This window comes from Oryx dammah, unplaced genomic scaffold, assembly GCF_014754425.2.
Source record: "Oryx dammah isolate SB20612 unplaced genomic scaffold, SCBI_Odam_1.1 HiC_scaffold_18, whole genome shotgun sequence".
Lineage (NCBI taxonomy): Eukaryota > Metazoa > Chordata > Mammalia > Artiodactyla > Bovidae > Oryx > Oryx dammah.
In genome coordinates this window covers 60,775,134-60,800,933 of record NW_024070202.1, presented here as the reverse complement: position 1 = coordinate 60,800,933, position 25,800 = coordinate 60,775,134, and the positions used below count along the sequence as shown (strand labels likewise).

The 25,800-nt window shown below is 42.2% G+C and overlaps 1 protein-coding gene across 4 annotated transcripts in view; it reads right to left on the bottom strand.

Annotated features, from left to right (window-relative positions):
* Positions 1-2,305: 2,305 nt before the first annotated feature.
* Positions 2,306-25,800, bottom strand: part of ELMO1 (engulfment and cell motility 1) — a 568,433-nt gene continuing 544,938 nt past the window's right edge. For 3 of the 4 annotated variants that reach the window (XM_040260181.1, XM_040260177.1, XM_040260179.1), the window contains 3 exons: positions 18,851-18,933; positions 9,398-9,475; positions 2,306-3,702 (listed from right to left, as the gene is read on the bottom strand). In XM_040260181.1, coding sequence (XP_040116115.1) covers positions 3,502-3,702; positions 9,398-9,475; positions 18,851-18,933 — 362 coding nt within the window. In that variant the 3' untranslated portion in view covers positions 2,306-3,501. The remainder of the gene's footprint in view (positions 3,703-9,397; positions 9,476-18,850; positions 18,934-25,800) is intronic. The other variant, XM_040260178.1, reaches the window with a different exon arrangement.

The window sequence follows — 25,800 nt, the reverse complement described above, 5'->3', positions numbered from 1 at the left end:
CATGGATAGAGGACCAAGGGGATGGGAGGGGATTTATTTACTGAGTGATGACGATTTCCAGCCCCATCATCCACAGGCTTCTCAAGTCGTGAAGTTTCCGTTTTAGAATGAGGTAAACAGCTCTCATTTCTTTGATTGGAGAAGTTCAGCAAACTCACTGTCTCATGATCCCCTCTTGCTATCATTTCCTAAAATCTCCCATCCCATCTCCCTTCAAGTATTTGGTCTTTCAATTAAATTACGTGATTATAACTTTTCTGATTTTACAAGTTTTATTCTTGTTGCATTCCTAGTGTCTAGCTCTAAATATTTTTGATTATTGTATGAATATTTATTTCCTATAAGTTAAAGGTTTATGTTAATTCTCACCCAGGAATTGAACCCGTGTCTTTCATGTCTCCGGCATTGCAGGTGAATTCTCTACTCACTGAGCCACTGGGGAAGCCAAATATTTCATAACTATGACAAGATGGAACAAAGGTATATATGTCAGCTACTCAGTTCATTATAGAACAGGCAGGTAGGAAGAAGTTTAGCGGATAGTTCAAAAGTGGTTTAGAGTGAATTTGCAAATAGACTCCAGAAACATTCATTCATGCAGTTTCTCTTCTGCAATAGTCATCAGATTTTCCTATCCTTAGTAGTCACTTTTGAGTTTGAGAATGCCAACTAATTACCTTTCCCCCTATAGCTTCTGAATAAGAGCAAGAGATGAACTAAAGTATCAATAGATTAAAATTCAATGATCAATTTTATTTCAGGTAAAGCTGAATTGGAGAATGTGGCTTAGCCATAATGACAAAACTGGGCTCTTCCTTCAGTGTTCCTTTGGCTTGGCTAATTTGTCCAGGCTTAGAATCCTGTGGGGATGGAGGCTGAGCTGCGGGTGGGAGGCTCACTGGCTGGGAAAGCCTTGGGCAGTGTAGGTTGAGAAGATGGGGTGGCCAAATGTGGACAGTAACCCAGCACCACGTTGCCACAAAGTGAAGGAATGAGGTCACACTCTCAGGATCTCACTAGTCCTTGAGAAGAGGGTCTACAAGGTGGCAGAATACTCTTTTTAATAGCCATGAAAGGGTTAGTTTCTATTTAATGCACCAAAGCAAGAGCAACAGAAGAGAGAAGGGCTCGTTCCTCCCAGCAAGAGTCCCTAGATCTCAGGTACTTGGTCCAAAAAATTCCCTTTTTCATAGATGAAGTCTGGTAACTCCTAAGTAACAAATGGTCTGACTCTGTCTCCTTTCTTTTACCTACCATTTATCATTTTATCAGGCTGATGGGTAAATCTATAAATGCTCCTGATGTGAAGGACATACATGTTAATATCATCAAAACTTAATGTAAAGGAAGCTTCAACCTGACACTCAGGCATGAGTGCATTGATGAGAAGCATAATTACTTGGGAATTACTATGGATCATAAAGGAGATTTTTTTCCTCTAATTTATGGAGGGCTCCTGTCACATCTCAACCCAGATTAGCCTGTAATTGCACATCTTGGTGACAATAAAGAGCAGTGCCTGAAGGCATCTAACACTTCGGTTGTGAGTCAAGAGTGGCTTGTGCTGTGAATTCCACATCATTTGGACCTTCCTGACATTTCTTCCAGCTGTTGGAGTTTATGATCCAGATATGCCTCCAATGGATATAACCTCAGAAAATCCTTTGCTGGGCTCTGACCCATATTTCATTAATTCATGGTTAGATTTATCTAGTTCTGGCTTGATTTATTTCTGGTCTGTGGGTCTGCTTTCTTTTCCATTGCTAAATTTGTGCCTTCAAAGTGTGGTGTGTTTCATTTGGACAGTTTTATAAATTATATAATGGTAAGGAAGAAAAAATAAAAGATAAAGTCACAGTCAGGAGGTAATAGTGTAAAATGAATATATTATAAATACATATTTTTAATTTTTTGAAATATCTGTTTTTTAAAAAGTAATTAATATGATCACTATACAGCATGTGAGATCTTAGTTCCTTGGCCAGGGATCAAACCCGTGCCCCTGCGGTGGAAGCGCAGTCTTAACCACTAGACCACCAGGGAAGTCCCTGCATTATATTTTTATGAAGTAGGTCTGATTTTCTAGCTGACTTGAGATGGTCTTCTTAGAAGGATTATTCTTTACTGATGCTGAGCAAAGGTCAAGAGTCCCCAAAGCCAGTGCTTCTCAAACTTTAATATGCATGAGCATCACCTGATTCTTCAAGGTTGGGGTGAGGTTTAGATTCTGCAGTTTCAACAAGCTCTCAGTGATGTTGATGACTGAGCAGCAAGAACCTAAACTACCAAATCAAAACACCAGCTCTCCAACTCATCACAATTAATTTTATTCCACAGCATGTTTAGGGGAATGTTATTCTCAGGAAGATGTTTAGGACTCAAATAATTAAACAAAAAAACCTGGAAAGTACACACATTTATGTATCTCTTCTTTTCATTAAATATATATCTGTTTGGCAAAAAATGTTAGACTCTTTTATACAAAAACAAAGCCAAAAAAAAAAAAAACCAACCCCCAAAACCAACAACCCAAACCCTTTGCAAATTGTCAATAACTGTAATAACTACAACGATGTAAACTTGGATGTCTGACAGCTTGACCATCTTGTGGAACCTGTGTTGCAGCAGAACCTCCAAGACCCTTAGATAGCAACTGCCTGTCATCAAGGCTTTTAGATTTAGTACATTAGAGAGAAAGCAGGACGACTGATTTCAGCATTGTGCTTTCAGCTAAGGGGCTGGAGGAGTGTGTGGCAATGAAGAAGGCAGGTCAGGGCTGGGGCAGGGAGAAGAAACCCAAGACTAGCTGAGAGACAGAAAGGGTGGTCACAGCCACAGGGCAGACGTGATGTGGCCACGGGACCCTCAGATTGTGTCTGGTGACCCAGTGCTTGCGAGAACTAGGATGAGGCAACCGCTGCTGCTCTTGGGACCCGAGAGGAACTGGGCAGGCAGAGGCCAGAATGGGGGAGGGGGAGCATTTAGAAGCAGATTTCAATTCACATGGAACTGGTGGTGTGAGCAGACCCTAGAGAGAAGGGGAACGAGGAGTGGTGTTTGTCTTCTCAAGTAGCTAGATTGTTTCCGGTTCTTCCAGACCCAGAGCTTGAGGCATACCCCTGTGTCTGGCTGCAGATTGGGAGGAGGTCTGTGCTGCTGGCTTGGAGCCTCTAGGAGGGGAGGACTTGCCTGCTGGAATGAAGATGGAAGGGCCCTTTGGCTCTCTCATTGGCGGTGGATTTTGCTTTTCTCCCACCTTCGACTGCAGCGACGGGAGGTGACCTAAAGCAATGGAGTCTAGAAACAGAATCGGGGTGGTGAGCAGGATGCCACGGAGGGGCAGAAAAATGCCAGAGTTAGAGGAGGCAAGGCCAAAGGAAGTGTGGACCCACAGCGTCCCTTGACCACAGAGGATTCCATGGTGTGGGCGCCTTTTCATTCTTCTCTCCTATTAGCTAAATCTTCCAGTTTTGGAGGGGATGCATCTGGGCCCAGGGTGCTTCAATTACAGTCATAGACGAAGTCATAGTTGCTGGGCTCCTTGGGGATGGGTGGAGGTGCGTCGGGGATCTGAATGTTTTCCAGGTCCAGGAGGCGGAGCTTGATTTCCATGCTGAGCAGCGTGTCCAAGTCATTCCGTGTCAGGTCACTCATCATGTCTTTCCCCAGCAGCGCATTCAGCCCATCTGTCCAGATACAGTACTGGGGAGAAAGAAGGTGAGAATGAAAACGACTGATGACAATTGCGAGAGGACTAACAATAGCTACCACCGACTGATCACTCAGCAAGGGCTGGGCTCTGTGCTAAGGGCTTTGCCTACATCATCATTTGATAGTCAGCACCTCTATAAAGTTGACACTTCTGTCAGCATCCCTGTTTTACAGATGAGGGAACTGAGACAATGAGAAATTAAGTCACTTGGCAGTATGTGGAGTAGGTGGGATTTGAACTTTCGCAATCTGCCTCCATTGTCTGCAATCTTCCATACAAATAATGCCTCCCTACACAGCAGCAGGAGGATTTGAGTTTTTTCTGCCTGTGCAACAGAATATCTCTAACATCCCACCAGTGAATCAAAGAGTTAAAGGTATTGGTAAAATATATCCTAACACTCCTGGACTCGACATCAGATCAAACTCTCCTGACTCCGAGCAAAGTTCTAATCTAGAGTTAATATCTGACTATCCTGTTTGATTCCTGCACTCAAAACGACAGTTGAACCCCACCCTGGGGCTAACGGTGGTCCCACCTTTGTATTTCTTAGCAAAAGATTTAGGAATAGCTCAGTGCTGCCCAAGGTCTGGTGGACAAAATGGCTAAAATTACTGGGTGATCTTAATGGAAGGTGGCTTAGCTGCCAGTCTACGGACTTCTTCTGCCTGGGTTTCTGGTTTCTAAGGGTTTTCTCCTCCAGGTCCTTGGAGTCTGATCCCTGGGGACATCACCTGTTTTGGAAAGCACTCCATAGTAACCAACTAAGATTTGGTTCTTCCCCTCTCATTAAAAATTAATCATGCCCTTTGCTTCTCCAGTAGGCTGCTTCATTTATCTGAGGACCTGCGTTGCTCTTGTCAGCTTCCCTCTAGAGGCTGAAATCCTGCCCTGACCTGGTATTAAAGCCATAACACTTGGTGAAGAACTAGCCTCTGCTGCAAACATCAGAAAACTGCCTGCATTCTGGATGTTGTGCTCGGTTCACTTTTTAGGATGTCCTAGTCCTATACAGGGCTTCTTTGATAGCAATTTCACTGCTCTTCCTGTGGGACTGGTCTTCCTTCTAGAATATGTTCTAGATTACCCCCTCTCTTGCCCTTACTGGGTCAAGTTGCAATTCCAGACCCTACTTAGCTTGTCCTTTGCACTGTGGTTACCTGGGCTATGTTCCAGAATATGACAGCAGATCTCAACAAAAAAGCACTACAAGATGGCACGCACTATACAGATCTTAAGTCACAGTGATGGCTTAGAAATCTACCCTGATGCACACTGGGGGCGCCACTTGTTAAGCCAAGGAGGTGTACCACGGGTGTGTTATTAAGTCTGTCTGAGTAGGGCAGTCCTGAACTGTAGAACTTCGGTTCGGCCTTGACTATGGGATCTCAGCCAGAGCACTTAACCCATTTAAATATCAGCTGAGGGTTAAGGGGTTTCTGGAAGTATTAGTGATCTTTTGAATGCCTTAGATAGATTCTAAACACATCTAAATGTTTGTTTCTTCATAAATAATCTTAATAAAAATAGAACCCAGGTCCTACTCTGTAGATCTTGATCATACAAATTTTAGATCAGGAAATTTTATTTAGAAAAGCTTCCAGCTAATTCTGATGTATCTCCATTTAGAAGCACCACTGAACCCCATGCTCTTTGAGGCCCCTTCCAGTTTAGACACTGTTTCATTGTAAATCCCTAAGTGCTGGGGTTGCCACTCTTTGTACACAGCCTTCCCCGTCCTGGCTAGCTTCCTAGTACAGATTAATTTAACCCACAGGAACACTTCTGTGGTGCTTTTCTTTTGAGAAGCAGCAAGCACAGAAAACTTTTTTAAAAAGCAACACGATCAATAAATAAAAACTCTAGTACTGAATCTGAGTTGGAAATATCAATATAAATGTATGATGTATTTTGTCTTTTAAAAACATAACTCCAGCTTTCCGACCAGGCTCGGCGGATCTGGCCCTTCCTCCAATCCCTCTCTACATCTCGCGAGAAGTGAGAGCGCCTGGCCGGACGAGAGAAAAGTATCTGCTCCGCTGAGGGGGGAAAGAAGGAGCTGGAGATAGATTGTGGGACCGATAGCGGGCGAGCGGGCGGGCGGGAGGCGACGGAGCTACCAGAGGCTCCGCTCTGCTCTATGAAATATGGGAGACGACAGACCGTTTGTGTGCAATGCCCCGGGCTGTGGACAGACCCTCCCCTTCTGCCATGTTCCATAAAGGATGAAGAAGAAAGGAATACAAAGAAAGTCTTATCAAGAGAGTTTTATTTCCCTCATGAGTTGATTTTCTGGAGCCTGAAGGGTTGAATTTCTGTTCAGTTAGGAATATGTCGAGAGTTTCCCTGGTAACTAGATTGTAAATAATCTGCCTGCAGTGCAGGAGACCCAGGTTCAATTCCTAGGTCGGGAAGATCCCCTGGAGAAGGAAATGGAGACCCCTTCCAGTATTCTGGCCCAGAGAACTCCACAGACAGAGGAGCCTGGTGGGCTACAGTTCACGGGGTCGCAGAGTCAGACAGGAATATGTCATGTGACTGTCCAGTGACACAGGTAGTATGTGAGACTGCAGACTAGTTCTTGTAAACATTGTAAATACTCAGAGAAGTATAAAAAGAAAAGAGTTAAGTTCCAGAGGTTCCTAAGAATTAGAATTTGAGAGGGGGATGGGGTGGGTTGATAACAAGAAATAGTCAGAAGGGCAATTCCAGCTTTCAATAAATGCTAAAAATTTCATAAAAGACTAAGAAAAACCAAAAAAAAAACCAAAAAACAAAAAACATAACTCCAAGCTCTGTCTACAAAAATGCCAAAAATAATCACCAACTCAGTAGTAAAAGGCACACTGAATGTGCAGATTCTGGTTGCTAAATACCAAAAGGAGTCAAAGTTCCATAGAGAAAAGGCCGGAAATGCACAAGAAGAACCTGGAGTATCTTGTCATGCCAGAGTGCCTGAAAGCTTCCAGGGATCTGTCAGTAGGACTCAGAAGCCAACCAGAAGGCATTCCTACTTTCTCTGTAGTTGTTCAGTCGCTCAGTCATGTCTGACTCTGTGCCACCCCATGGACTGCAGCACGCTAGGCTTCCATGTCCATTGTCTCTTGGAGTTTGCGAAAACTCACGTCCATTGAGTCAATGATGCCATCCAACCATCTCATCCCATTGCCCCGTTTCTCCTCCTGCCCGCAATCTTTTCCAATGAGTTAGCTCTTCACGTCAGGTGACCAAAGTATTGAAGCTCCAGTGTCAGTCCTTCCAATGAATATTCAGGGATGATTTCCTTTAGGATTGACTGATTTGATCTCCTTGTAGTCCAAGGGACTCTCAAGGGTCTTTTCCAACACCACAGTTCAAAAGCATCAATTCTTTGGCACTCAACCTTCTTTACGGTTCAACTCTCACATTCAGACATGACTACTGGAAAAACCATAGCTTTGACTATACAGACCTTTGTTGGCAAAGTGATGTCTCTGCTTTTAAATACACTGTCTAGCTTTGTCACAGATATTCTTCCAAGGAGCAAGTGTCTTTTAATTTCATGGTTGCAGTCACCATCCACAGCGATTTTGGAGCCCAAGAAAATAAAGTCACTGTTTCCATTTTTTCTTCCTATCTATTTGCCATGAAGTGATGGGACCAGATCTACTTTTTCTAGATAAGATAATTTGGACACTGATAATGACAATAATGGCAACCTATTGAAATGTAGGACTTCCCAGGTGGCGCTAGTGGTGAACAAGTCATCTGCCAATGCAGGAGACATAAAAGACATGGGTTTGATATCCTGGAGGAAGGCATGGCAACCCACATCAGTATTCTCACCTGGAGAATACCATGGACAGAGAAGCCTGGTGACTTACGGTCCATTGGGTCTTTAGAGATGCCCAAGGGGAATATTTACAAATAAAACGATGCCATCTGGATGAGCTTTGAAATAATCTGGGGTATGGCAGCTGGGTGTGAGCGGGGGTACAGGTGAAACCTCATTGGCCATGAGTTGATAATTGCTGAAGCTAGGGAATGGACACTGGCAGGAAGTCCTGAGTCCAGGTCCTGCTTTCTTTCTTCCAAGCCACGCAGTACAGGGCTCAGACAGAAAGTGTTTCTGGAACAAGACCCCCATTGTTTAAATCCAGGTTCTATCACTCACTACTTGTTTGATCTGGAAAAAGTTTCTTAAGTTCTCTGTGGTGCATTACTTTTTTTTTAATATATATAAAATGGGAATAACATTAGCTTGTTTCTTTTACAGTTACAGAATGAAGATTGAGGGAAGTGAGGCACACAAAGCATTGAATGGTGCCTGGTTCAGAGTATTCCAGTTATAATTACTATTGTCTTTACTATTGTTGAGGTAGTCAGTTTGGGGAGGTTTCTCTCTCCTCCTTTGATCAGTAACTTTCTGCTTTATGGAGCAATTATGCAAATAAAATGAGGTAATAGATATGAAAGTGGTCTGAAGAAATTAAAAGTATTCATAAGTGCATGGCATTTTTCTCCTCACTGCATCAATAAAAAGTGGCAGATATGAATAAAAATTTGGCAGTCTCAGAGCATTTATCTTTATCTGGAATTAATGTACATTGGGCAAAACAGCCTTGTATAGATTTAAATAGCATCCATAGTTCTACTATTTTAAGTGGTTTCCTATATATCTGTATATATCTTGAATATGGTGGCCTGCGTACAACCACGATTTTATTTAAAAAGAGAAATGGTAGGACACGGTATCTATTTGCAAGAAGATGAAGACAAAGTCATTCCCTTCCATGAACTAAATGTCAAGTAACACAGAATTATATTTAAGCACCACTTTAAATGCAGGATTTGCATCTAATCTTTCTTCTCTTTTGGGGATGTACAATTTTATTCAAAAGCTTCAAGCCAGTAAAAACAAAAACAAATACAGAATAACTTCTAAATGAGTTAAGTTTCCCTGGGGAAATGGGGAACAAAATTCAAGTTCTATTAAAATGTTCCTTCCTTTCTAAATGCTTTTTATGTTACCACATGCACAACAAAAATTTGAATGGTATCATCTAAAAATAAGAGTTTCAAGCATGATGTTGGGTTCTGGCTTACAAGAAAAAAAAGTTAAATCAGCCATAGCTGCTACTTCATCTTACAAATGCATTTTCCTAGATTTATGCAAAATATTTTAAATATAGCTGACAGTGTACTTTGAGAAGAGAAACAAATTATACATATAACAAGATGTCAAAAAGGAATAAAAGCATCTCAAAAATAAAATTCCAACAGCTGAGACAGTCCTAAACCTCTTGAAACAACTTAAACATGATAAAAAAAATCTAGTTCTCAAATGTTTTAAAGAATTGAGACAAATTTATTATGGGAAAATTTTGACCAAAACCTAAATATTCAATAAAAACCAAGCAATAGCTAAGGATGATATTTTTTCTGTAACAGTTATGTCCTTACTATGAAGCACTTATACCTTCTTCTTTACCATAAACTCTTGATTAAGCTAAGAAGAAGCTGAATCTGTTTAATTTGCAGTTTTTCGAGAGGTTTTCATTCTATTCTAAGTCAACAAAATGTGCCTTTGCTCATAATTTTTCTCAGGCAGACTTAAAAAAAAATTCTTTCCAGTATTTTTTTATCTGCTGTTTTTCTCAAGGAAATATGACATTCTCTCATAAATTAACCCCTGGAGACCTTTACCTCATGCTTGTCAGGAGCTATGAAGTTCAGTTGGCAGTTTGAGTCATACAAGATCGAGAAAGCAAGTTCAAGCACCTCCTGCAAGAGATTAGAGAAAACACCACATTGAAGACAATTTGCACATTTTGTTTTTCAGTTACAAATGGCTGCAGATTGAAAATGGAATAGTGCTTGTAGTGGGTCTAGGCAAGTGGAGTCGTAGTGAGGCTGATAGGAAGAAGGACAATATTTTTCAAGATTCACAACACATTTCCTTCTCTCTGTTCATGAGAGGTCTGCATGAACCAATTCGTTCAATTCTCAAGACAGTGCATGGAGCAAGTGTTATCATTCCTCTTTTATGGGAAGGAGCTCAGAGAGGTTAAGTGAGTTGTCCAAGGCCACACAGCCCCAAAGCTATGCTACTTTCCTATCTTCAGCATCTCCCTCCCAGGGAGACCATGGAAAGCAGTAAACTCTTTCACAATCAGCAACATTATGGGCTGCTCTTATCTTTTATCATTTCCAAAAAGACAGATGTTCATAGTGGGTATAAACTTCCTAAAACATGGAAGCTACATAGGAGGTAATGAGGCTTCCGGGTGAATCCACTATCTTTAGGTAGTATGTCTGCCCTTTGAACTCTGAACTACTGTAGAGCAAAGGCTATACAAAACCTAGTTTTATCCTAGAGTAGCTGCAGGGTATAAAGGAGAGTATGGGCATGAATGGCAGAATAGCTGGATTCATCCATTGGTGAATGTCTCTTCATTCGAGTGCCTGGGTTCGTTCATAGTACCGACTATGAGACAGACCCAAAGGGCCAAGGACTAAGTGATGCTGTCATTCCATTGTAGCTGAATGACCTTGGCCAAGACACTCAGTGTTGTACCTAATATGTATGCTAAAATATGCTTCTCAAATTGTACATACTATGCAATAATAGATATAATGATTATTCTACTGGATTGAGCAGTCAGCAGGTACCATCTGGAAGATGAGGGTCACTGAATGTCTCAGCACCCTGTATTGTGTTTGTGTGCGTGTGCTAGTCATGTCCAACTCTTTGTGACCCCATGGACTGTAGCCCACCGGGTTCTTCTATCCATGGAATACTCCTGGCAAGAATACTGGCGTGGGTAGCCATTTCCTTCTCCAGAGGATCATCCCGATCCACGGATCGAACTTGCATCTCCTGTGTCTTCTCCATTGCAGGCAGATTCTTTACCATCTGAGCCACCAGGGAAGCCCCTTTCAACACCCTAACAACTCCTAATTTGGAGGAAAGAGCCAAGTGAGTCCACATCGATGCTCTGCATCACTACAAAAGACATGTGCTAGTCTACCTTCTATCTCTGTGTCTATTAGGCACCACTGATGACTGCCCCTTTCCCTCATGGTATGATCTGGGAGCTGCATTCTCAGTAACCACCCACAGGCATTCTTTCTTAGGGAGGTAGACCTCTCCATATCATTCTCTACCTCAACATCTGTCAGAGGATGTGTCTTTGGCTGGTGACTCACAGCAAGAATGCTCCAGAAAGAAGATGGCAGGGAGAAAGATGAGGTCACTGCCTCTAGATTTCAGAATTCCAGATGAGAAAGAATTCTCTCAAGCGGACTCCAAAGGCTCAGCATTAGGTGTATGCCTCTCCTGACACAGTCAGCCATCAGGCTATTTGTGGCTCTCATGAATTCTGTGTTTGGCTCGACTCTAGCAGTCCCCTCATTAAGGGAAAGCAGCTTTTGTTCTGAGCCCAGACCTACCAGCATCTCATCATCTTAGAGTATCCTCACCCTACCAGAAATAGAAACAAGTGAAGGAAAAACTGCTGAGTCACAGACCAGGATCTCTTCTGCAAGACTACCCACCCTGAATTTTTCACTTTTTTCCCTTAGGATTCTATTCAAGCCTGCCCAGTAGAGATCAATAAAATTGGAAAAGAGTTCACCAACAAACAAAAACAATTTCCCCATAAGCTTAGCATCTCTTTTGGGTCTTTTAGTGCATAATGAAAATGGTCATGGGTACCATAATTGGTGTCATCCTTTTAAAAAAGCCTGTAAGGCAGCCCATATCAAGAACAAGTGGTCTCATTTTTGGAGTTACTCTTAAAAAAATTCAAAACGAAGCAAAACTGTATATACTATTATCTATAAGAACATAATAGAACCGAAAGACAGAACATTGTGCTCAATCACGTCCAACTCAGCGACCCCATGCACTGCAGCCTGCTAAGCTCCTCACTCCATGGGATTTTTCAGGCAAGAATACTGGAGTGGGTTGCCGCATCCTTCTCCAGGGGATCGTCCCATGCCGGGGATTGAACCTGGGTCTCCTGGGTTGCGGGTGGTCTCCTAAATTGCAGGTGTATTCTTTACCAACTTAGCCATCAAGGAAGCCGTAAGAATGTAATTCGAGGAACTAAATAAATGTCCTCCCTTCTTTGGGTAAAACATTAAATAAAGAAATCACAAATTAGCAACTCTGTGAAATATATGCTGCTAGGCATTAAGTATAATTACAAACATTTGATTTTAAGTGGAAAAACAAACAAGAGAAATGAACATTATTTACATACTGATCACGATGAGGAACAATGTCTAGCTGTGGTTGGAGCCTGGAACCAAATATGTGAAATGAAAATAATTATGTTAAGGTGCTGGGATCATAGGTGATTTTTTTCTTTTAAAAAACTGAAAACATTTTTCAACAAAATATTAAGCTCTAATCTCCTAAATTCATAAAAATTGTTCTTAGATGAGAAACATTGATATAGATGATGATTTCTTTACTAATCTTAGTGTCATCCCCTGGAAAAACTCTGACTCGTACTTAATAGATTGAAGAGAAAGGAGAGGAGGGGCTTTGCTTCTGGACACCCAGTCAGTACATCACAGCAGCACCAGGTGACCTTCAGACGTCAACAGGAAAAGGTGAAACTAACAACGGATTTCTGACTGATGCTAAACCATGCCTGCTGCTCTGCTTAGGGCAGGCACATAGCTAATCATCCCCTTGCTTACGACAGCAGGTGTGAGCATCCCCAGAGCCCAGACGTGGCCTCTTGACTAGGTGCTGAAGTCACTTGAAACCAGAGTGTCAGTGTGGTTGTCCTTTGTGACACTTTCTCTCCCACAGGGCTTGGAGCAGGAAGAGAAAGGAGAGGGGGCTGTCAACTTTAGGTTTTGCCCTTCTAAGGCGTTTACCAGCAAGGACATGAATGAGAGGAACTGTCATGACCTAGATTTCTGATAAACACAGGCAGGGAATAGGAAATTCGTGAGAATGTCAATCCCCACTTTAATTTCACCAAAGCTGCCTGGGAGGGGTTGGAGGAATTACTTCTCTGAGTCGCATGCCTGCGTTAAAGGCTGCTATCACTTATAATGAGTTTTATTGACGTCCCCAGTTGGCTGTCATTGAGGCTTTGGTGGAGGTCAGCTCTCCAGCACTTTGAGCCGGCAGGCTGCAGAGCTGGCAGCGACGGCCTCTTGGGCTAACACTCTAGAAGCGGCCACCTGTCCAAACTGTCTGTGAGGGAGAGAGGTGCCAGGAGGCGGTGGAGTAAGTAGTTGTGGATCTGGGGCAGCATCCCCCTCGGGGCTTCTTGTCACACACCACAACACCCTCTTAAATACATGATGCTCTGTGGTCTTGCTACTCACTACCTAAGGTCATTTATTCACTCTGGATCTAAGTCATTGAAAAATCATGTCCAGGAGTAGCTTATTTCCGTCCTCCATCTCACTAATTCATATGTCCTCCCCTCACGTGTGGAGGAAGGCCTGGGATAAGCGAGTTCCATTGTTGGAGGATACAGGAGGAACTCACCCTGTGACCTCTGACCCCACTCAACCTTCTGGTCCTGGGTCTACTGACAAGGCATACAGGGTCAGGGAATGCTCAGAGAAATTCTGGGCATGATGGTGTCTTGATTTGGGGATTTCCACCTTCTAGGGTCACGTGATGGGCTGATGGAATATGAGAGTAGAGTTTTATACAACATAATTTCACTGTAAAGTGTTGGCTGCCACTCCTTACTTTGTTTTGGGGTGACTTATCTAATTTGGCCATCTCACCTGGCATTCACTTTAATTATGTTTGTTCTCCAGCATCTATCCAGGTTATCTTGAGGGCAAAGCATTTCGATTACAGATGTGGATATAACTTGGCATGTGTGTGTGCTAAACATGGCCAGAGAAATAGTAGATTTCATAGCTATAAACACTGCGGCTCATCTATACACCTAGGAGTTTGACTTTCTATTTTAGAAGGCAAAATCAGTCATTCATATATGATATAGTGAGAGGATCTTGCCTTCTGTAAAGTAGCTTTATGTCTGGGCCCCATCTCTCTGAGCATTATTAGCCAATAGTTCTTCAACCCATTTTCGTCTCTGTTCCCACCAATCCTACCATGAATTCAATGTTTCTCAGTCAGAGGATGTTCATCAGATGTCAAAAGGCCCCATGCGCCTTTCATATATTGTTTCCTTCTCCTAGAAGGTCTTCCCCTCTTTTCTTTTCAAAACCCAGCTCAGACATCACTCCTTCCATGAACCTTCTCAAAATCCCAGGCTCCTCTTGTTTTTAAATTTACTAGGGCATAGGCATCATTGGATTATAATAGCATGGGGATCATTAAATCTTGTATCTGCTCTAGACACAAAATATCAGGGGCCAGGTCATATTTATCTTTGGATTCCCAGCACCCGGCACAGGTCTGGTATAAAGAAAATACTCAATATAGTGTGAGTATGAATGCTGAATGAAGTAACTCTGAATAAAAGGCTTTTTGCTTAAGATCAGGATTATCATCTTCTAATATAATCTGCTTCTTATTTCAGGTACATTAATCATACTGGAAAAATAAATCTGGGCTCTGGGCATGGTGAAATGGAAGCATCTCTCAGGTCAAATATATTCCTATCCTTTTCACTGATATCTGGTTAGAGTTTTCCTCCGGTGATTACGTGCTAATGGGATAAGTACCAGGACTGCCCACTTTCAAAAATACAGTAACAAATCAACTTTATTTCATGAATCACAGAGTTTGAATTTAGAATCCTTAATCCTTAAAAGTAAAATTCTTCCAATTTGATTTCCATTCACCCATGAAAATTCTTTTCAAGTATCAGGGATTTCCTACTCTCTGTGTGAAGAAGCCAATACTTTTCGTGTCCACTGAAATTTGTCTGTTGCACCAACTTCTTTTAAACAAGTTAGACAGCTCCAGGAGGACAGGGCTGTGTCTGCCTGTGCATCACTCTGTGCCTATAGCCCTCCTATCTCAAGTGCTCTAATGCTGACTGAGTGAAGGTCTCTATGAAAAAAGACCTCTGCCTCAAGGGAAAGGATCAGTCCCTTTCCTTTACCTATTTCTAGGACCTTAGACTGTGTCTGGCATGTCAGCTGTTGAATGAGAAAGAAGTACTACCAGTTACCAACAGATCTGAATGTCCAGTTTGCCCTGCTCATAATTAAGCTAATGAAGAGTCCTGGGGCACAAAATGTCAGAATCTACCGTCTAGCTGGAAAAGCTGAAGAGCCAGCAGCAGGCCTTGGTTGCTGTCCACTGCCATGCCCTGACAGACCTCCTGTGGACACACTTTGGCCAACCCTCCTTTTCACTTGCAGGTCTCCTCTTTCCATCTCATCCCATCTCATCCTCCACTGCCCCCTTCTCCTTTTGCCTTCAGTCTTTCCCAGCATCAGAAGGTATGGTTGGATAGCATCACTGACTCAATGGAGAGGAATCTGAGCAAACTCTGAGAGATAGTGGAGTACAGGACTTAGTGACTGAATGCAACAACTCCCCTTTCCTATCCAGAAGTCCCAGAGGTAGGGAGGAGCACGCCTCTGGATCCCTAGGGAAGGGGTGTGAGTGGGTTGAGGAAATAAATTATTAGAATTTGGGGTTTCCTTTCTGCTTTCTGACATTTTCCCTGATGCATCAGATATATGAACACTATTAATTACAAGACAAATTATTTTCATATGTATACAAATGAAAGAGCCAGGCTAGCAGAGCTACTACTACCTCTCTTAGCCCTCTAGGCTAGCAAATCCCAGAAAGTAGCCTTCATTTGAAGTCTTATCTATGTGTTTACAGCAATGTGTCCCATTTATCAATCCATTCTTCCATCATCCAACCACCTCTCCATCCATCCATTCATCTATCACTCATTCATCTGCCAACTTGCCCAGTTTTCTATAAGTGTCATCACAATTTTTAAAAATAAGGTTGGAAAAGTCATTCATTCAGTTTGTTTTGTTGGTCTCCTCTAAAGGGAGAGGAATCTGAAACAAGAAGGCTAAAATCAGCCACATACATCCTAGGCTCAAATGAGCTCATCTCCATACCTATTTTGATATTGATAGCTTGTAACTTCTTTCATTTTTTTTTGGATAGTCAAGCTAGAAATTTCAATTTCATTTATATTTTCCAAGGACCAAGTTTTGCTTTTGTTGATTTTCTCTACTATTTTCCTGTTTTCAATTTCATTGACCTCTAATATTTATTATTTCTTTTCTTCTGTTTTCTTTAGGCTTAAATTGCTCTTCTTTCTCTAGTTTTGTAAGGTGGAAACTTTACTGATTTTAGACCGTTCCTCTTTCCTAACATATGCATTTAATGCTATACACTTCCCTTTCATCACAACCCACCCATTTTAGTAAGTTATATTTTCATCTTACTTAGTTTAAAACATTTTGTTATTTCTGTTTAGACTACCTCTTTGAACTATGGGTTATTTGGAAGTGTGTTCTGAAATTTCCAAACATTTTGGGGATTTTCCATCTATCTTTCTGTTATTGATTTCTAGTCTAATTCCATTGTGAATTAGAATATAGTTTGTATGATTGTTACTTCTACATTTGTTAAGATCTATTTTACGACCCAGAATGTGGTCAATCTTGGTGAATGTTTCTTGTGAGCTTGAGAAAAATGTATATTTTGCTGTTGAGTAGATTTTCTATTAATGTTAATTGGATCAAGTTGATTGATGGTGCTGTTCAGGTCATCAATATCCTTATTGATTTTCTGCTCACTTGATCTATCAATTACTGACAGAGGGTTACTGAAGTCTCCAGGATAATAATGGATTTGTGAATTTCTTCTTTCAGTTCTCTCAGTTTGCCTCATGCATTTTGATCTTTGTTCATCCCATTACTTTCACTTCTCTTAGTTTTTATATTTAAGTGGGTTTCTTGTAGGAAAACAAGAAACTTGCTTCTTATCTACTTATCTACTTGCTTTTTATCTACTCAAATAATCCCTGTCTTTTAATTGGTGTATTTAGACCACTGACATTTAAAATGACTATTGACATAGATTATGTCTGCCAAGTTTGTAACTCTTTTCATTTGTTGCATTTGTTCTTTATTTTTATTTTCTCCTTTTTCTTTTTTTTAAAACCTTATCCTGTTTAGAGTATCTTTACTTCCCCCTCCTGTACATTTTGACTTTTCTGTCATTAATTTCACTTATCCATATGCTATAGATATAACACATTTTAAAATTATTATTTTAAGCACAGAGTTACCTTTTAGATTAATTAATAAGAAAAATATATATACTTTTCTTTTACCTTCACATATTCCTTCCCTAATACTCTTCCATTCTTTATGTAGATTCAAGTTCCTATCCTATAGAATTTCCCTTCTGGCTGAAGAATTTCTTGCAGAGTAGGTCTGCTGGTAACGAATTCTCTTGATTTTGTTTCTGAGTAGATCTGGTTGTGAACTCTGGATGTATGTGACTTGATGTATCCAGATTCCATGGTGGTGGTCTTCCCCTGCACCATCAATTCTAGGATAGAAGTGACAACTCCTAGGCTCTTTACATGTTTGAGTTGAATGAGAAGTGTTTTAAATAATTTTCTGTGCCTATTAGAGCTCTTGAGTCCTGGCAAGTTGCTTTGCTGCCAACTACACCACCCCTAGCCTCCTTTAAATTACAGACTCTTATTGCTTCCAAGTTCCCCAAATTGTGTCCTGGTCAGTTCCAAGTGTTATATAACCACAGGGACCTCAGCTGGAGCTGAGCAGAGCTGGTACTTCCCAAGACTATACTCTGACATCAGGTGGTCTTGAAAGAAGGCAAATCATGAAGGCTGGGGACTTGCTGCTTTGGTTAAGGATGCTCTTCTGGAATCTGATGAGCTGTTGGATCCCTGTTTCCCCACATCGTGGAGAAGAAATAAATGCTGTGTAACGAATAACCTACAGACCCTAAGGTATGCCCTTATGTGGCCCAGTGCTTTATATGATGGCACTGTGACAGGCTTGACACGGAAGGAATTCTTATGGACTAGAGGTGAATTATACTTAATGTAACTTAAGAAGCAAAACTCTTGTTATCAGTCTCTTTGGCTGTATCCTCTTCCTTTATTTTTTTCCTAAATAGTACTTTTGTAGTACTTTTGATTTTCCTTAACCATGGATCTTATGCAGACATAGATTCACCTTCATCTTACAATGATTGAAACTACAGGGCAGGCATTATTCATGTCAACTCTGATTGATAAATAGGATATGTATAATGTTTATACTCTTCTTAGATACTGGCACAGCACAATAAAGAAGCAGCCTACTGATCAATGGAATATTTTTGGTACCAAGGTGTCTGAAGCCTCCAGATCAATCTGATTAATCTTGTTCATATGTGGATACTATGGATCACAAAATGCCAAAAGGTGACAAAAACTGCTCCCTGATGGCCCCTCCAAGGGCAAATGCCTCCAAATTGGGGACAAAGGAAATCCTCTACCTTTTCAGATAATGCTGCCCCCCACACCTTCTGTTATGGGATGTAGGCTGTCATGGTGAACAACATGGTGGGAAGGGTGAAAAATATTGCAATGTGAAGAGTATTCAAGCAATATACACCTTTGGGAACATTTTCTCCCTTAAGCTGAGTCTGAACTGTTGCACAATATTTCCCATGATGTTGAAGAACAGCAGGCCTTGACAATTTTTCTCAGGTTTTTGGGAGTCATCTGGTCTCTCTTCCATTTCCCAGACTTCTCTGAGACCCCACAGGGGTAACTAAGAAGAAGAAAATGGAAGAGACTGGGGAGGAAATGCAGAAGGGAGACCATGAACATAAACAGGAGGGTAGGAGGGGCCCAGAGGATGGAGATGAGTGCAAAGACTTGAGAGAAGACTGGTCACATCAGCGAGGGCAATTCCTAGGGCTGTACATGGACAGGAAGTGGGAGAGTACAAGACATGGTAGGGATTCAGCAAGTGATCAGTGAGAGAAAGAATAAGACTGAGAGATGTAAAAGGAATCAGGGAAGGAGAAGGAACTGAGTTTAAGAGATGTGTAACTGCGTGGCACATCTGCACACACATACACACACACACACACACACCAACCACACAGGCATAGCTACCAAAGAAGGGCCCACTGTAGTCACTAACTGCCTTGTGCAGACAGAACTACTTAGAATAATTTGGAAATCATACCTTATTTTGTTTAAGGGCACCTTTCTCTTTCATATGAGGGCAGTCCTTTCCCGTCACCACAGCTTTGATATCTGCCACCGGCACTGAAATTCATAAGAGAAAATGAAAGTAACTACATCATGTGACAGCATAAGTATCCATGAAATAGCAAGACTAAGCATCATCGAGTCTGTTGGCACAGCTACCATTCCAAGACACTATAGCAGGAAGAGAAAAGAGATGAAAAGAGAGAGAAATCAGGCAGACTGCAGGACAAGGAACTAAAATATACTCTTAATATTCTGGTAGAAAGCATTCCTGGGGAGAAAAATCTATGTTCATAAGTAGAATTTGTTTCAAGAAAAGAAATACCTAAAAAAAAAAAAAAGATTGCACACAACAATAAAAAACCCATCATAGTTGTGTTAAAAGTGATGGCATTAGAAGAAACAATAATGATAATAAGTAATAGCAGTACTGGTACTGATTTTATGGAAGAAGACATCTATGTGCCCGGAGCAAATGCCAAATGCTTCCTATAGATTGGTATCTCTTACTATAGTAGTGACATCACTTTAGTTTCTGAGTTTTGGATAATACGGGGAGGTAACCCTATCACAAAAAAAATCTATCTGAACATAAACCATTCTGAACTCTCACTCTCCAAATTCTCCCTCTTGCCATCTCATTAATTCTCACAACCATTCTGCGAGGCAGGTTTTGTTATTCCTAGTTTATGGACAACAAAACTAAACTCAGTTAAATAAAGGGAACATTCCTTTCTGTTAGGGAAATGGTAGCTGGCACTTATCTTGGAAATCCTGAGAATAATGCAGTTAGATAAAATGATGTTATCTATTGTCTTATTCAGGACTTGCGGGAAGATGAAAGATATGGAAAGGCTTTTGCCCTTAATGCTTTTGTTAAGATCATCTGATGGAGAGAAGGCTGCAGGATGGTTTGGAAACTTAATTTTAAAAACTTCAGAGTTATCTGTCCCTTTCCAACTCCTAATCTTTCAGTCCCTCAAGGGACTCTAGGGGCTCAGTTAGGATGTGCAGAAGCTTTGATTCATCAATTCCTTGGACTCCTCCAGTGACGAAGGTAATGAGAGATTTCACAGTTAAAGTTCACCTACTTTTATTGGGGCATTGGGTTCTGGGGGTGACATTTAGATGAAGATAAAATTAAAAAAATATATAGAATATCAAAATGATATAACAGGAAGGCTCTTTAAAAGCTAACATTTTCCAGGTACCCTAAAGTTGCTAAGAACTCTGTCCAAATCCGTGATACCTCCAGAGCTCTCTCGAACCCTAGCGAAGAGTGGTGTTGTGATGAAATCTAGGATTCTCTGATGGCACCCCCTGCTCTCTGTCCCACCACATCTGCTCCTCTAGCTTGGACTCCTGGTTCTAGATTCCTTGTTAGATAGGACTTGTTCTCACTAATAACGGTTCTGGGCACATGGAAGACCATGCTTCTCAGCAACTGTTGCATTTAGGCGGGGCCGGATAATGATTAGCTCTGGTAATGAAACTTGAGAGGAGATGGCCTGGCTCTTTTCCTGGCTGAGGCAGTGAGAAGCCCACGTCCATCAGCCTCTCTTCCCCAGCCACAGGGGATGACCAGGCCACGTGGTCCCTCCAGATGGTGCAGCTCTGGGATGTCAGAGCAACCATCAGCCTGTGTCCCTGTGATCATGCAGAGCAGTCCTTTGAAAGCACATGTCAGTTATATAATTGAGGAGAGAGAAATAAACTCCTGTTGTGAGCCAGCGAGGTCTGAGGGGTTATTTATTCCTGAAGCTTACTGTAGCAACCGCAGCCTCTTCTGAGTGGCCTGACCCTTGACCTCGGACCCCCTTCCTCCCCTACTTGGCTGCTCGGGATCAGCATCTTCTCGTAAGCAGTCCTTGTGATTCCTGAACTTTCCTTTGGTCACAGCCACTGACTGACTTCAGCTCTTCTCAAATCCATTTTCATAACCAACAATCAACCCTGTTCTCAGTGGCCAACCTGGCTACCTACTTGCTATTCGGGGAGGAGATACTTGGGCACTTTGGGAAGTTGGGTTTACTAGTGTTTACTTTTCAGTGGAAGATGTACCAGTGAAGTGAATTTGTGATATAATTAATGTACAAACTCCAAAACCCTTCTCAAGCTTCAGATGGAGTTTGAGTAGCAAGCACCTCCTAGAAAGTCTTCTGCTGTTCAAATATGTAACGCGCTCCGTGATTGAGGGAGCGTGGCTATGACTGGTAAATAGTAAGTTACCCCTTGGCTTTGAAAACCCATCATGTGGAACAGGACAAGGGGAACACGAAGGTCTGATGTGGGAGCAGTCTTCAGAATCTCTAATAAGAAGGCAGCAGGGGAGAAAAGGCATGCTTCCACCACGCTGGTGGCAGTCCACATTTCATGCGTTTCATATGCATCGCCCCTGTCAAGGAGAAAAGCTGCTGTATTTCTCACAGGATTGTGGCTAAAAGGAAAATGCAAAGTTCTAAAAATACAGTGTGGCTTTTAAAGATTATTCTTTGCATAGTTGGTTGTTGGATGCACTGGGAAATTAGGCATTAGAAGGGCCGAAATGTCACCTTCTCTAAACCCACCAGCAGAGTTAGACTCACAAACTTGGAATCTCTACTCTAGAAGGTGACAGAGGCTCTTGATTACTTCAAAACAGGACCATTTCCATCAGGTCTTTTTTTCATGTGGGAGCAGCATAATAAAGTGGCGTTCAGAGATGTGAGAACCAGAAAGGTCACCATTGGTTCCCTAGCCCCTACTCTAACTCCTTGGGGCCTGCCCTCATTTCTTTCAGTGCCATTTTCAGTTTGAGCTGGATTGAGACAATCTAATCCAACATTTCCATTTTATTGATGGGAGGACTGAGGCCTAAAGAGAAGAAATATGTCACACAGCTAGTGAGGGACAGAGCTGAGACAGCTGCTTTTTCTTCTATTCCATGGTCTCTTGCTAGGCCATGATTTTCTCCTTTGTTTGGAAGGTGTCAGCTCCCGAGATCATGCTAAACACATGTCAGACACAGCCCTGGAAGTGGTTATCACTTCAGATATGTTCAGGAAGCTCTTTAATGGCTAATATCTGTGGGAGAAATTTTAATTGTGATTTATAACAGAAATGCCACTGAAAAAGTAAATGTGCCCATCATGATAAAAACTGTTCTAGCTTTCACCCTTGGGAACGAAAAAGTTGAGGCAGAAATCACCTCAGGAAGCCAGTAAACTGAGGCAGAAATCACTCCAGGAAATAGCCAGTAAGCCATGATCACTTGCTGTATACATAGCTCCACTGTGGCAGAGACACAGAGGAGGGGCAGGCTGATCCCAGGACAGTTCAGTAGAGGATCTGGCCTCTAACTGGGCAGTCTGGAGTGGCTGGAAGAATCACAGAGCCTGGATTTGAATTCTAGATGCACCTACTGGCTATATCACTTTGGGCTTAAGTTCTTGGAGCATAAGCTTCCTTGTGGGTAAAAATCTGGACCGGGGGTTGGATAGCTGCATTCAGGTCTTTGCTCTGTTATTTACTAGACATGTGGCCTTCAACAGGTTACTTAATTTTTGTGTACCTCTGTTTCCTAATTTGTAAAAGAAGGGCAATGGTATCTACTGCTTCAAGTCATGGGGAGGATAATTTGTTAATATGTAGAGCTCTTAGCACAGTGCCTGGTATAGAGTAAGCACTCCAAATATATTATTTGCAATTATTCTTATTATCAATAATCAGAGTTAATTCTCTTTGTAGATTGAGGGACCTGAATTACTTAGCATGCTTCAATGACCCAAATCGCCCCACTCTGCTTTGCTCTGGCCGCCTCTCCTCTCCTCTGTGGTAAGAGGCTTAATGGTCTTGTGTGAGGGACTGAGCCCTCTCCTCCCGGCCCCTTTGATGCAGGAGTGAAGAGCGCTGGCCTAGATTCTCTCAAAGGGCAGTTCTGAGAGGTGGGGGCGCTGCTGGAAAGCAGTGGAGTCTGGTTTTAGTGGGGTGATGAGAGTCTGCATACCTGATGGGAGGAATGTGGGGCAAAGGGAGGTAAGGAGATGTGGACTTTTCAAGGGCCATATTTCCTGCCAAACAAAAGGAATATGAGAGAAGAGATTTGCTAAACTTTTAGGCACGAAGACAGCTGAGTAGCCCTCAATCTCCTCTTGCACTCTCTGGATTAAGAGGGTTCAATTACACTATTTGATTCATCAATATCTCAATATTCAGCTGGTTAACTTAAGGGGTGGAAGACAATTTTCCCGTTGGTCTCAAGAGAGGGCAATCGTACATGGCAAGAGCAATGGCACTTGAAATTAATTAAAGGAACAGCTCATTTTTCTAGTGGAATGAGGTTTTTGACTTTGAAGGGCTCCAAGAGGATGGATTATTTTGCTCCAGGCAGAATGCAGAATTGGAATTAAATGCAAACCAGGTGGCAGGCCTGAAGCAGCAAACTTTGGTTTCCTAGGCTGGGGCCTTCTCATTTCCTGCACAAAACAGCTTCATCTGATTTCACTACATGAATATTCCTCCTCCCTGGCCCACGCGGCACACAGATATAATCTCTTTAATACACACACATCTACACACGAACACCTGCACAGGTATGCATTCTTGGTTTATCTTACAATGGGTAAACTGTTTGTAGAGCACCTCTTCTGGAACTCTGAACTCCTAGATTTCTAAGGCCACAGGGGAAAGGGCGGACAAGAGTTTCAGAGCCACAATCGGAAGGGACTGCTGCAGTGCTTTCTCTGAACAAGCATCACGACCATGACCAAAAGCTCTCCAGAGATTTGCAGCTCTGTCCTGGCTCTTCTGCAACCACCCTGGCAAGCTGGCTCTCCCTGGCATCGGCACTGCAGTTTCCAGTCCTTGGGGATGCAGGCCTTGGTAGAGCTTGGGGTCATCAGCTTGTGGACAGTCTAGAGACGGCCCCTACACAAGGCTTAGGTGCTGTCCACGCCCTCACCTTCTCTAGGGGGAGAGCTACTGACTTCCTAAGCAGCAGAGCCAGCTAGAATGAGAGTGCTCCATTTAAACTGCAATCTATGGGTTGAGAAATGGATTAGATCCCTATAAATCTGGGGGTAAAGAATACAATCAGTGCGTGGGAGAGCCGACTCCCTGGGCCACGTGGGTCAAGAATGAACCCAGATGGGTTTTCTTTTTTCCGGCCCAGACCACTTTCTCTATTTCCTGGGCAAGTTAAGAGAGAGGCAGAGGGAGAGTCTGTAGAGAGCTTCTGGTTGCTACAGCCAACAATAACCTCAAACGTTTCATTTTACCACCTTAAAGCTCTGATTCTAAGTGGCTGCCCTTTGCACTGTTCTTTTGAGCTCATGAGAGAGGATTCTCAGTGAATTTTTCACCAGTTAAGAGCAAAGACAGGAAAATGAAGACACTCATTTTTAGAGATGCCATGAGATTTTCATATAGCTAATTTAGTGCAAGGGACTGTCCTTTATTCCAAGGTTTGGCCTTTCTGGTCTTTCCCTTTTTTTGTGATCGAGTTTTTAAAATGAAAGGAATGTGATATTAAATTTTAGCTAGACTTTCTTTTTTAATAGCTTTTCTTTTTTTCCCTGCCAAAACCTGAAGTTGGCAACCACTTCATCCACTATCCACTATCCAATATTTATGTATTGGTGAAAGCCAAATTTAGGGACCCACTGGGAAGCATATCAGACAATATCTAGCCCTGCTGTTCTCCCTTTAAATGCACATCAGAATCACCTGGAGGCCCCATGAACCCAGAGACTGCTGCTCCATTCTCAGAATTTCTGATTCATCAAGTCTGGGAGGGAGGATCTTGGAATCTGCATTTCTGTAGGTTCCCAGGTTATGCTGCTGCTGCGGATGGTCCAAGGAACACAGTCTGAGAACCACTGTTCTAGCTTGTCCGTGGTGGGATGGAGGTTTTCTGAGACTTAAAGGGAGGGTCCTTATCACAAAAACTGAGGCCTGGAATGACCCACAACAGGAATGTATGTATAGACACTGTCCCAGACTCTGCAATACTGGGTTTCAGATTTCTTTCCTTTCCTATTAACAGTGCAAATAACATGGACTGAGGAGGCAGTGCTCCCATAAAAGGAAATAAGATTGCTTTCTGAACTAAATGACACTACAAGGACCAGACTGTCCCATTTTTAAGCTGGAGGAAGAGAGAATATTCCAGGTTGTCTGTCTGATACATCAGTCTAGAGTCTGAGTGTGTCAGGAATTTGCCACTCATGGTTTATTTTTCCCCTGTGGTGGCTAAGAGCTGCAAGGAAGACAGTACAGCTTGGACTTCTATGGGCCCTGGGGTGATTTTGGGGAGGTGCCAGCATCTAGGGGTAAGGATTTTATCTGTGAATTATATGATTCATGGCAGGGTCAAAGTGACTTTAAAAAGTTATTTTAAAGTGTCTTTACTTTTTCCTCACTGTTTGATTTCTCTACCTGAGATATCCTCTGACGCTATGTCTAACTTTATCTCATTTCTCTTCCAAATTAATTCATTACCTTTGTGTATTAAAAAAATTTGGGGGGGGGGGCCATGCGGTACATGGGATCTTAGTTTCCCATCCAGGGATCAAATATACACCCCCTGCATTGGAAGCATGGAGTGTTAGCCACTGGGCTGCCACGGAAGTCCCTACCTTTGTGTATTTTAATGTTTCCATAATACTTTGTTTAATTTACATACCTTGTTGTTGTTTAGTTGTGAAGTCGTGTCTGACTCTTTTGTGACCCCATGGACTGTAGCCCGCCAGGCTCCTCTGTCCATGGCATTTCCCAGGCAAGAATATTGGAATGGGTAGCCATTCCCTTCTCTAGGGGATCTTCCTGACCAAGGGATCGAACCCTTGTCTCCTGCATTGGCAGGCAAGTTCTTTACCACTGAGCCACCATTCAGTCAACTATAATGAATAAAAGTGGTAGGGTATCAAACACACAATTCAGGTGAGA